This window comes from Oncorhynchus tshawytscha, linkage group LG30, assembly GCF_018296145.1.
Source record: "Oncorhynchus tshawytscha isolate Ot180627B linkage group LG30, Otsh_v2.0, whole genome shotgun sequence".
In the NCBI taxonomy this organism is placed as follows: Eukaryota; Metazoa; Chordata; class Actinopteri; order Salmoniformes; family Salmonidae; genus Oncorhynchus; species Oncorhynchus tshawytscha.
In genome coordinates this window covers 15,036,754-15,050,132 of record NC_056458.1, presented here as the reverse complement: position 1 = coordinate 15,050,132, position 13,379 = coordinate 15,036,754, and the positions used below count along the sequence as shown (strand labels likewise).

At 42.4% G+C, this 13,379-nt stretch overlaps 1 protein-coding gene across 2 annotated transcripts in view; it reads left to right on the top strand.

Annotated features, from left to right (window-relative positions):
• Nucleotides 1–8,719, top strand: part of LOC112250243 (moesin-like) — a 38,028-nt gene extending 29,309 nt beyond the window's left edge. For both annotated transcript variants that reach the window (XM_024420219.2, XM_024420220.1), the window contains 4 exons: nt 68–228; nt 575–667; nt 6,261–6,491; nt 6,688–8,719. In XM_024420219.2, coding sequence (XP_024275987.1) covers nt 68–228; nt 575–667; nt 6,261–6,491; nt 6,688–6,852 — 650 coding nt within the window. In that variant the 3' untranslated portion in view covers nt 6,853–8,719. The remainder of the gene's footprint in view (nt 1–67; nt 229–574; nt 668–6,260; nt 6,492–6,687) is intronic.
• Nucleotides 8,720–13,379: the final 4,660 nt, after the last annotated feature.

The window sequence follows — 13,379 nt, the reverse complement described above, 5'->3', positions numbered from 1 at the left end:
AGATTAATGAAGCCCAAGCTACAGTACACATAATTAATTCTGTCTATCATCATTACTGTGTGTGCAGAGTTGGAGGAGCAGACACGGAGGGCCCTGGAGTTGGAGCAGGAGAGGAAGCGTGCTCAGGAGGAGGCGGAGCGTCTGGAGAAGGAACGCAGGATGGCTGAGGAGGCCAAGACCGCCCTGCTCCAGCAGTCTGAGAACCAGATGAAGAACCAGGAACACTTGGTGAGTTACACACACATTAATGAACAGCACACGCAGTGTCAGCACGTAGCATTGTGCTACAGAGTGATGAGCTGAGTAAAGGGATGATTATGAATTACTGTAGTTCATTCATTGGAATATAACACATCAATTATTATTTGTATTGTATAGGAACATGTATTATCATGATAGTTAATATTATTATTCTAGAAATTGTGAAATGCATGAAAATCATTGTTTAACTTCTAGTTTTCTAACTGTGGTAGTCTTCACATGGTTTGGAAAGGAAAATAAGCAAACATCTGTTGAAACTTTCAAATCCAAATTCATGGAAAGAAAGTGAAAATAAAAAAAATTGTTTCCACAGGCCACGGAACTGGCTGAGCTGACCTCAAAGATCTCCCTACTGGAGGACGCCAAGCAGAAAAAGGAGGATGAGGCAACGCAGTGGCAACAGAAGGTGTGGTCTCAGCTACTGCTCTCTTCATTCACTCTGACCTCCCCCACCTTCTCAAATGGTTTAGTCCCATGTGTCATTAAACTATAGTCAATGTTACAGTAATTTATCCATTAGAAAAAAGTAAAAAATTAGGATGAACCATAGTCTAGCATTCAAGTTTAGCCCTGATTTGATGTTCTGAAGTTATAGCAGTTGGGCACTGTTTGTTTTAAGATACCATACTTAGACTCCCTCTGGTGCAGGGCATTGCTCCATAGGAAGGGCCCCTCCTCTCCTCCCTGTGGGCATGATGACTCATGCTGTGGTGTGGGCCTGGCTGTAAGGGGAGGGTTCTCTGTCTTTACGTTAGGGAAATCCTGTTTGCCTGGGAGGATATCTTTCACCCCATTGTGCATTTTTTCCCTATTTTAGCATTTGAAAGAAAGCAAATCTAAATGGCAGGTCCCAAATGTCCTGTGATTGTGCTGTCTAGAACAAACCCATATTCATACGATGGATTTATGAGCTTAGACTGTCACTGATTGGTGCACCTGTCACCCAGGGAATAAATGTATATTTTGGGTCCATTAGGACTGTAGAATCTTATAGACGTCATATTTCTTCTGCCAGGGGGAAACAGCAAGATGGCACCAACAGAGAGGGTCGCCTCGCTTCTAGTCCTTACGAAACTATGCAGTATTTTGTTTTTTAATGTATTATTTCTTACATCGTTAGCCCAGAAAAGTTTCAGTTTTATTACATTTAGCCGGGAAGAAATATTAGATATCAAAGCGACGTCAACTTACCAACATTATGACCAGGAATATGACTATCCCGAAGCAGATCCTTTGTTCGCACCACCACCCAGGGCATTTGATGTGATCCCAGAGGCTGACCCAAAACAACGGTGCCGCAGAAGAGGTAAACAGAGTGGTCTCCTGGTCAGACTTCGGAGGTGTGCACTCCACCCACCGCTTCCGAGTATATTACTCGCCAATGTCCAGTCTCTAGATAACAAGGTGGACAAAATTAGGACAAGGGTTGCTTTCCAGACAGACATCAGGTATTGTAACATACTCTGTTTCATGGAAACATGTCTCTCTCGAGATATGTTGTCGGATTCGGTACAGTCACCGGGATTCTTTGTGTCGCACCGACAGAAATAATGATCTCTCTGGGAAGAATGGCGGGGGTGTATGCTTCATGATTAACGACTCATGGTGTAATCATAACAACATACATGAACTCAAGTCCTTTTGTTCACCTAACCTAGAATTCCTCACAATCAAATGCCGACCATATTATCTCCCAAGAGAATTCTCGTTGGTTATTGTCACAGCTGTGTATATCCCCCCTCAAGCCGATACCACGACGGCCCTCAAGGAACTTCACTGGACTCTAAACCATCATCCTGAGGCTGCATTTATTGTATCTGGGGATTTTAACAAAGCAAATTTGAGAACAAGGCTACCTAAATTCTACCTGCATATTGATTCTCGCACTCATGCGGGAAATACACTGGATTGCTGCTACTTTAACTTCCGCGGCGCATACAAGGCCCTCCCCCGCCATCCCTTCGGCAAATCTGACCACAACTCCATTTTGCTCCTCCTGTCCTATAAGCAGAAACTCAAACAGGATGTACCCATGACAAGAACTATTCAATGCTGGCCTGATCAATCGGGTCCACGCTACAAGATTGTTTTGACCACACAGACTGGGAAATGTGCCGGGCAGCCTCAGAGAATAATATTGATTTATACACTGATTCGGTGAGTGAGTTTATAAGGTAAAGCATTGTAGATGTTGTACCCACAGTGACTATTAAAACCTACCATAACCAGAAACCATGGATAGATGGCGGCATTCGCGCAAATCTGAAAGCGCGAACCACCGCATTTAACCATGGAAAGATGACCGGGAATATGGCTGAATACAAACAGTGCAGTTATTCCCTCCAAAAGGCAATCAAACAAGTGAAATGTCAGTATAGGGACAAAGTGGAGTTGCAATTCAACGGCTCAGACACGAGACGTATGTGGCAGGGTCTACAGGCAGTCACGGACTACGAAAAGAAAACCATCCACGTCACGGACACTGACGTCTTGCTTCTAGACAAACTAAACACCTTTGCCAGCTTTGAGGATAATACAGTGCCACCGACGCGGCCCACTACCAAGGACTGTGGACTCTCCTTCTCCATGGGCGACGTGAGTAAGACATTTAGAAGTGCTAAACCTAGCAAGACTACCGGCCCAGACGGCATCCCTATCCGTGTCCTCAGAGCATGTGCAGACCAGCTGGCTGGTGTGTTTACGGACATATTCAATCTCTCCCTATCCAAATCTGCTGTCCCCATATGCTTCAAGATGACCACCATTGTTTCTGTACCAAAGAACCTGACCGTGCTGCTGCTCCAGTTTCAACTGTTCTGCCTTATTATTATACGACCATGCTGGTCATTTATGAACATTTGAACATCTTGGCCATGTTCTGTTATAATCTCCACCCGGCACAGCCAGAAGAGGACTGGCCACCCCACATAGCCTGGTTCCTCTCTAGGTTTCTTCCTAGGTTTTGGCCTTTCTAGGGAGTTTTTCCTAGCCACCGTGCTTCTACACCTGCATTGCTTGCTGTTTGGGGTTTTAGGCTGGGTTTCTGTACAGCACTTTGAGATATCAGCTGATGTACGAAGGGCTATATAAATACATTTGATTTGATTTGAAAGAAGGCAAAGGTAACTGAACTAAATGACTATCGTGCTGTAGCACTCACTTCTGTCATCATGAAGTGCTTTGAGAGACTAGTCAAGGATCATATCACCTCCACCCTAGACCCACTACAATTTGCATACCGCCCCAATATGTCCACATGAGATGAAATCGCCATCATCACATAACGCTGCCCTATCCCATCTGAACAAGAGGAATACCTATGTAAGAATGTTGTTCATTGACTACAGCTCAGCATTCAACACTAGAGGTCGACCGATTATGATTTTCCAGCGCCGATACTGATCATTGGAGGACCAAAAATGCCGATACCGATTTAAATCGTCTGATTTAAAAAATGAATAAAAAATGTATTTGTGATAATGACAATTACAACAATACTGAATAAACACTTATTTTAACTTAATATAATACATCAATAAAATCAATTTAGCCTCAAGTAAATAATGAAACATGTTCAATTTGGTTTAAATAATGCAAAAACAAAGTGTTAGAGAAGAAAGTAAAAGTGCAATATGTGCTATGTAAGAAAGCTGACGTTTCAGTTCCTTGCTCAGAACATGAGAACATATGAAAGCTGGTGGTTCCTTTTAACATGAGTCTTCAATATTCCCAGGTAAGAAGTTTTAGGTTGTAGTTGTTATAGGAATTATAGGACTATTTCTCTCTATACCATTTGTATTTCATTAACCTTTGACTATGGGATGTTCTTATAGGCACTTTAGTATTGCCAGTTTAACAGTATAGCTTCCGTCCCTCTCCTCGCTCCTCCCTGGGCTCGAACCAGCAACACAACGACAACAGCCACCATTGAAGCAGCGTTACCCATGCAGAGCAAGGGAAACAACCACCCCAAGGCTCAGAGCGAGTGAAGTTGGAAAAGCTATTAGCGCGCGCTAACTAGCTAGCCATTTCACTTCGGTTACACCAGCCTCATCTCGGGAGTTGATAGGCTTGAAGTCATAAACAGCGCAATGCTTGACGCACAACGAAGAGCTGCTGGCAAAACCAACTAAAGTGCTGTTTGAATGAATGTTTACGCGCCTGCTTCTGCCTACCACCGCTCAGTCAGATACTTAGATACTTGTATGCTCAGTCAGATTATATGCAACGCAGGACACACTAGATAATATCTAGTAATATCATCAACCATGTGTAGTTAACTAGGGATTATGATTGATTGTTTTTTATAAGATAAGTTTAATGCTAGCTAGCAACTTACCTTGGCTTACTGCATTCGCGTAACAGGCAGTCAGTCTCCTTGTGGAGTGCAACGAGAGAGAGGCAGGTCGTTATTGCGCTGGACGAGTTAACTCTAAGGTTGCAAGATTGGATCCCCCGAGCCGACAAGGTGAAAATCTGTCGTTCAGCCTCTGAACGAGGCAGTTAACCCACCGTTCCTAGGCCGTCATTGAAAATAATAATGTGTACCCTCCAAGCTTATCATTAAGCTTGAGGCCCTGGGTCTCAACCTCGCCATGTGCAATTGGATCCTGGACTTCCTGACTGGCCACCCCCAGGTGGTGAAGGTAGTAAGCAACATCTCCACTTCGCTGATCCTCAACACTGGGGCCCCACAAGGGTGCGTCACCCATGACTGTGCGGCCATGCACGCCTCCAACTCAATCATCAAGTTTGCAGACAACACATCAGTAGTGAGCTTGATTACCAAGAACGACGAGACATACAATTGAAGTGTGGTGTCAGGAAAACAACCTCTCACTCAACGTCAACAAAACAAAGGAGATGATCGTGGACTTCAGGAAACAGCAGAGGGAGCACCCCACTATCCACAACGACGGGACAGCAGTGGAGAAGGAGGAAAGTTTTAAGTTCCTCAGCATATACATCACGGACAAACTGAAATGGTCCACCCACACAGGCAGTATGGTGAAGGCGGCGCAACAGCGTCTCTTCAACCTCGGGAGGCTGAAGAAATTTGGCTTGTCAGCTAAAACCCTCACAAACTTTTACAGATGCACAATTGAGAGCATCCTGTCGGGCTGTATCACCGCCTGGTACAGCAACTGCACCACCCACAAACGCAAGTCTCTCCAGAGGGTGGTGCGGTCTACGCAACGCATCACCGGGGGCAAACTACCTGCCCTCCAGGACACCCACAGCACCCGATGTCACAGGAAGGCTAAAAAGATCATCAACAACAACAACCACCCGAGCCACTGCCTGTTCACCCCGCTACCATCCAGAAGGTGAGGTCAGTACAGGTGCATCAAAGCTGGTACTGAGAGACTGAAAAACAGCTTCTATCTCAAGGCCATCAGACTGTTAAACAGCCATCACTAACACAGAGAGGCTGCTGCCTACATACAGACTGGAAATCATTGGTGACTTTAAAAAATGGATCACTAGTCACTTTAATAATGCCACTTTAATAATGTTTACATATCTATTTTATACCATCTATTGCATCTTGTCTATGCCGCTCGGTCATCGCTCATCCATATATTTATATGTATATATTCTTATTCCATCCCTTTACTTAGATTTGTGTGTATTAGGCAGTTGTTGTGGAATTGTTAGAATACTGTTAGATATCACTGCACTGTCAGAACTAGAAGCACAAGCATTTCGCTACACTCTCAATCACATCTGCAAACCAAGTGTATTTGACCAATAACATTTTATTTTATTTGAACAGAATCAGAGAGGTGAAAGATTGGCTAATACTGTGCTGTAGTGACACAAAATCCTTTATGGATATATTAGATTATACTGGACTTGGCTAAACCATTAGCTAACACTGTAGTTCACCTGAAGTTCACCCCTATGTTTGTTTTTATCACATAACCTATTGATTGATATTCCTTCTCCTGAATCAGTTCATACCATGAGTCATTAACATTAGTGGCTGCCCCCCTTAGGCCTGCATGGTGCAGGAGGACCTGGAGAAGACCAAAGAGGAGCTGAACAGCAAAATCATGGCATCACACATACAGGAGCCTATGCAGGCCGAGAATGAGCATGACGAGAATGACGAGACCAGCGACCAGGCCAGTGCCGAGTTCACGGGCGGCATCTCCTACAAAGACCGCAGCGAGGAGGAGCGTATGACCGAAGCCGAGAAGAACGAGCGCGTGCAGCAACACCTGCTGGTGAGTGACCGACTGTGGCTGCTGTCCACATCAAACACCTCCAGGACTAGAGACACAGCTGTTTATAGGGGTTGCATCACTCTTTATGATATTGTAGAGATTACAAGAATGGGGCCTATAAACATGTCCTGGTATGCCTGTGTTGTTGTGTGAGCCGTAGTGAGACTTGGCAGTAATGTTATCTTTCCTCTACCAGGCTTTGAGCTCGGAGTTGGCCATCGCTCGAGATGAGACCAAGAAAACCGCAAATGACATCATCCATGCGGATAATGTGAAAGCTGGACGGGACAAGTACAAGACCCTCCGGCAGATTCGGTCGGGCAACACCAAGCAGCGTATAGACGAGTTTGAGTGTATGTGATGTATCTTGTTTGCAACTACTATAACCCCCACAGCGGTGCCATACTTGGTCCATTCATTCTAGACTGCAGACCTGCCTCACACAAGCTACAGTGCCTTTTACCCAAACAAGACCAGAATACATATCAAAAAGCAAAACAAAAGTACAGCAAAATGTATATGAATAATGGTGCACAAATCACATTACAAGTAATGTTATTCAGAATTATGAAATAAGTGGATGCATCAGGGACATTTTTTATAGAAGAATGGTTTAAAGTGAATAAAATGTGATAATACATTTTTCCAGCCTTTGAATTTGGGTTATAGATGGAGGGTGTTTTTATTGATTATAATTTAGTTATTTTTAAGTGATTCATCTCTCCCACTGTTTTAAACTAAAAATTAACAAAACAACACAATGCAGGACAGCTGCAATTACGTTATGGTTGGCCACATTTTAGGTGTCATTATTTCAGAGCAGGTTTGTTTATTTTGAAGTAGACCTATTACTGTAAGCATTTTCCACAAATTAAGAGAAAACATCCAACTGTAATTAGATTGTAGTTTTTTATTATATTGTAATTTTAGGCATTTAAAGAGATTTGTTGTCTTTCTAAGAGAAGGACATCTTTGTTTGGAAACTCTCAACAGTATTACTTTTACATAAGATTTTATTAAGTCCATATGAAATAAGCGCTGGAATACCACGTTTACCATTTTCAGAGAGACACATACTTATGAATGACTCTTTATAGACCAAGTGTATCTGCTATGACATATAGCCATGCACACTAGTAGCTACCATGATTAGGGGTTTGTTTTTGTATATCAATACTTTGCTAAGTATTTTATTATATGGAATTTTTAGAAATATGATTCTAAGGCCTGTCTTGAAGGATTTATTTTGTGATTTGGATTTTTCAATAAAACAGGTTATGATGTGTAAAAAGATGGATGTCTTATGAAATGTAAAGTTGTCTGCATGCTTCCCATCCGAAACAGTTCAAAATAGTTTGTGTATATATTATGACGACATGTTGTGACGTTTTGGTCTTCTGCAATGTTGTTTTTGGGGGGCTGTTCGTGCACACAATTTTAGTTTCTTGAGGTAAATTGAAATTCGGTAACTGAAGTCTATGCGCCTTCAGCATTGGTCAACAGTAGGGATTCTTCAATCAAGTGTTTGTTGTCAGTCAGCGTGAGACAACTCGTTTTCATGCAAAAATCACCTGAGAAATACTATAACAAACATCTTAGATATAAAATTGCGCCACTAAAACCTTATTTTTGATGAATTCAGATTATTTTGAGGAAGTGTACACTGGCTACGGCGCCTCAAGAGGGACAAAGAGTAGTAACGACCCTGGGTTTACAATAGCGGATATCGACTCTGCGGCTTGAGCATGATTTTGCGGCACAGTCGATAGCGCGCTGGATTTCGGACTAGAAGGTTGAGGGCTCGAGACCTGCTCCCTGCCTGTTTCATTACGCTCTAACCCCAGGGTCGTTACACTACTCCCCCTTTTCAAAGAGCGCGTCCTCGCGCTAGCTTGCGACTCGATGTCATATAGGAACGCGCTCACATGCCACGCGCCCATATTGCCGCTACTTTCTCATTCATTTTTCAAGCGAAGGTCTTTTAAGGGAGTATGCGAGGCACAGACGTTCACTTCGCCTAGCTGAGTTTGGCTAGGAGCAAACCGAACCTAGTATGCAGATGTCTTAAGTGTCCCGCTAGCCTTTTGTCAATTCAATTATATGCATGACTGGAAGCCACCAGCCAGAATCAAAACAAGGATGTTACAGTACAAGGCAGTGCTTTGTCTTCAGCAGACATTTGCTGCTAGTCTTCATTTCAACTGTCATTAAAAGCAGAAACTACAGTTTTATGTGTTATGTTTTCCCTTTTCCTTATTTTTTTTGTATGATCTCAGAAACAGGACTTTTGGGTAAATGCCGGATGGGCTGCTCCATCTTTAGCCAAGTGGGAATGTCCAAATATGTGTTTTTGTGCAGATGTATCATTATTTGGCTGATAATTGGGGCCTCAATGAAAAGAAAAATGGTTTTTATGTCAAATTTCGATGTTGCTCCAAATGTCGAATTTCAACGTATTTTTGACGTGGGTTGACTCCTGCTCAGTATCATTCCATTTCTCCAATACATTTTTTTTAGTTGCTCCAACCATCAAATTTAAAAGGTTATGGGTTAAGGTTTTGGATAGGGTAAAAAAAAATAAAGTGTCAACCTGTGGGATCAAACACACAACCCTCAGATCCAGAGTCAAGCCTACTTGATGGTAATAGAGCTCACAGTTGCCCCTAGTGACCGGTTTTGAAGGTATTTCCTGAAGTCCTCAGGACATGGATAGACGTTCAATTTCAAAGTCACTCTTGCCTCTGCCTGCACTGAAACATTCTGTGAGTAGCAGCCATAGACTGTAAAAAGCAGGGCATATATGAGTGCATCTGATGTAGATTAGGGGAGATGGGGGCTATACCAGGGATATAGTCTACTGCATGGGCGGATTGGCTATCTGGCAAATCCAAGATGGACCATCTTTTTGTTTGGTGGGCAGGTCAAATAAAAAAAAAATGGACAAAAAACAAAAAGGTATTTAATTTTTTAAAATATTTGCTTGGTTTTCTCTGTCACAATATATATATATATATATATATATTTTGAACATTTGCCTGATCAGATGGGCCGGCTCGGTTTTCCGATTGGCTGAGCTGAGGATGCACAAAAAAATTCACATTCATAGTCAAACGTGCATCAGCTCAGATAATGTATCATGAAACACAGAAATGTGGTGCATTTTCTTGAGGCCGACGCTGCTAAATATGTGACATTTTTATTTTCTAAAAGTTCTTATATTTTTTTAATTTAATCATTATTTAACTAGGCAAGTCAGTTAACAAATCCTTATTTACAATGATGTCCTACCAAAAGGCCCCCTGCGGGGACGGGATATAAAAAAATATAAAAAAAATAGGACAAAACACACATCACGATAAGAGAGACACCACAACACTACATAAAGAGAGGCGTAAGACCACATATGACCAGTTTGCAGAGGAGTAGAGTGCAGTGATGTGTCCTACAAGGAGCATTGGTGGCAAATCTGATGGCAGAATGGTAAAGAACATCTAGCCCTCGAGAGCATCCTTACCTGCCGATCTATAAATTACATCTCCGTAATCTAACATGGGTAGGATGGTCATCTGAATCAGGGTTAGTTTGGCAGCTGGGGTAAAAGAGGAGCGATTAAGATAGAGGAAACCAAGTCTAGATTTAACCTTTAGCCTGCAGCTTTGATATATGCTGAGAGAATCTAGCCACATTCCCAAGTACTTGTATGAGGTGACTACCTCAAGCTCTAAGCCTTCAGAGGTAGTAATCACACTGGTGGGGAGAGGGGGATTCTTCTTACCAAACCATATGATCTTTGTTTTGGAGGTGTTGGTAATGTTCTCTAGTTGTGCCGTGATTAGGTCAGTGTTCTGTCACTCATGGGGACACTGCATTTACGGGGATAGGTAACAAAATTCACCTCCCTTGGGTGCTGCCATAGATTTACATTAGAAATTCCCATACAAGAAGGCTCAAGGTCATTGGCCACAGATAAAATGATGTCAAATAACGTTACATCTACCGTAGCTTTGATTGGACTGATCATGTCAACATCATACTTTCAAAATCTTAGCTAGCCAGCAAGACAAGCAGTCATTATCATGAATCAAATTGACAATCTACTGTCAAATCCTTTTCAATCATTGTCATTTGACGAGAAATTACAGATAAAATGTATCAGTCCTCATCGGCCGTTGGACATAAACATTACACACAAGTTGGAAGTCGCAAATTCAGCAATGAGTGGTTTGGAAGGAATCAGTGGCTAACTGCAAGCGGGGCAAAGCAATCACTAGCCTGCTATTCAGTGGAGTGGGTGTGTGGTCCAAGTCTGAGTTTCCAAGCTTAAAAGGATTAACATTCCCATGCAACGCCTTGGGTCAGAAAAGGTTGAATACATTGGGCATGCTGTCAATCCAGGATGACTTCTGCAGCATTCAAAACAACTGAAAATTCGGAACTGCGAAATCTCTGACTTCAGTTAGCTCAAGACAACTGGGAAAATACGTTTTGAACGGTCATCCAGCTTAGAATTCCAAGTCATGAACTTGGGCCTCTTTCTAGAGCTCAGACCTGAAGATCACTGACGTCATGATTTGACCTTGTTTTTTCATAGTTCCCAGTTGTCTTGAGAATGTCAGACTTTGAAGACAAAGTTTGTGCACAAAGGACTGCCGCACCACCTTCCTATTCAAGTGAGCACAGCACAACAAGGTGAGTCCAAAAATATATTGTATTCTGCTGCATAAATTATGTAATATGCCAGGGAGATATGTATACATTAGCTAAGAAAGTAATACTAAGTGTTTGTTGTGTAGTAAGCTGTTAGTAGTCCATGTGCTAATCATTTGTTCCCTTTCCCCCTCTTACCTTAGCCTACTGTTCTGACTTGGTGGTGCACATGTAGTCTATAGCCTGTTTCAGAGAAATGTAATCATTGAGAGCTTTTATTGTATGCTTACATGACTCTTTTATTTATCCTACGGTTCTGACTTGGTGTAGCTGGAGAATACTGTAAGAACGGCCCATGTTCTGAATTCTTTCGCTGTACATTTCAAAAGGGCTACACAAATAGTTATATTGCCTACATCCTTCCTAGCTCGCTGATTAATGTCTTAATTGAAATTACGGATAGCCTCTTATCCGCTCATCATTCCCTTATGCCATGGAAGTACAGTGCATTCGGAAAGTATTCAGACTCCTTGATTTTTCCACATTTTATTACGTTACAGCCTTATTCTAAAATGCATTAAACCGTTTTTTTTCTCTCATCAATCTACACACAATACTCCATAATGACAAAGCAAAATCAGCTTTTTAGGAATTTTAGCAAATGTATTAAAAATAAAACACTGAAATATCACATTTACATAAGCATCAGACCCCTTTTTCAGTACTTTGTTGAAGCACCGTTGGCAGCAATTACAGCCTCGAGTCTTCTTGGGTATGACACTACAAGCTTGGCACACCTGTATTTGGGGAGTTTCTCCCATTTTTCTCTGCAGATCCTCTCAAGCTCTGTCAGGTTGGATGGGGAGCGTCACTGCACAGTTATTTTCAGGTCTCTCCAGAGATGTTCGATTGGGTTCAAGTCTGGGCTCTGGCTGGTCACTCAAGTACATTTAGAGACTTGTCCCAAAGCCTCTCCTGTGTTGTCTTGGCTATGTGCTTTGGGTCTGTGTCCTGTTGGAAGGTGAACCCTCGCCCCAGTCTGAGGTCCTGAGCACTCTGGTGCAGGTTTTCATCAAAGATCTCTCTGTACTTTGCTCCATTCATCTTTCCCTCGATCCTGTCTAGTCTCCCAGTCCCTGCCACTGAAAACCATTCCCACAGCATGATGCTGCCTCCATCATGCTTCACCGTAGGGATGGTGCCAGGTTTCCTCCAGACGTGACGCTTGGCATTCAGGTCAAATAGTTCATTCTTGGTTTCATCAGACCAGAGAATGTTGTTTCTCATGGTCTGAGAGTCTTTAGGTGCCTTTTGGCAAACTCCAAGTAGGCTGTCATGTGCCTTTTACTGAGGAGTGGCTTCTGTTTGGCCACTCTAGCCTGATAGGTGGAGTGCTGCAGAAATGGGTGTCCTTCTGGAAGGCTCTCCCATCTCCTCAGAAGAACTCCAGAGCTCTGTCAGAGTGACCATTGGGTTACTGGTCACCTCCCTGACTAAGGCCCTTGTCCTCCGATTCCTCAGTTTGGCCGGAGGCCAGCTCTATGAAGAGTCTTGGTGGTTCAAAACTTCTTCCATTTAAGAATGATGGAGGCCACTGTGTTCTTGCGGACCTTCAATGTTGCAGATATTTTTTTAGGTACTCTTCCCAATCACAATCCTGTCTCGGAGCTCTACAAACAATTCCTTTGACCTCATGACTTGGTTTTTGCTCTGACATGCAGTGTCAACTGTGGGGCCTTATATAGACAGGTGTGTGCCTTTCTAAATCATGTCCAATCAATTGAACTTACCACAGGTGGACTGCAATTAAGTTGTAGAAACATCTCAAGGATGATCAATGGAAACAGGAGGCACCTGATCTCTATTTCGAGTCTCATAGCAAAAGGTCTGAATACTTACGTAAATAAGGTATTTCTGTTTTGTATTTTGAATAAATGTGTCAACATTTCTAAAAACCTGTTTACGCTTTGTCATTATGTTGTACTGTGTGGAGATTCATGATGGAAAACAGTTATTTGATCAATTTTAGAATAACACTGTAACGTAACAAATGTGGAAAAAATCAAGGGGTCTGAATAATTTCCAAATGCACTGTAAGTGGCCGGTGATTTTAATATTTTTATTGATTTATTAGGACCCCGATTAGCCGACGCCAATAGCGACAGCTAGTCTTACTTGGGTCCGACATAACAAAAAATACAATACAGACAAAATACTTTACAATTTACATACATTTAAAAA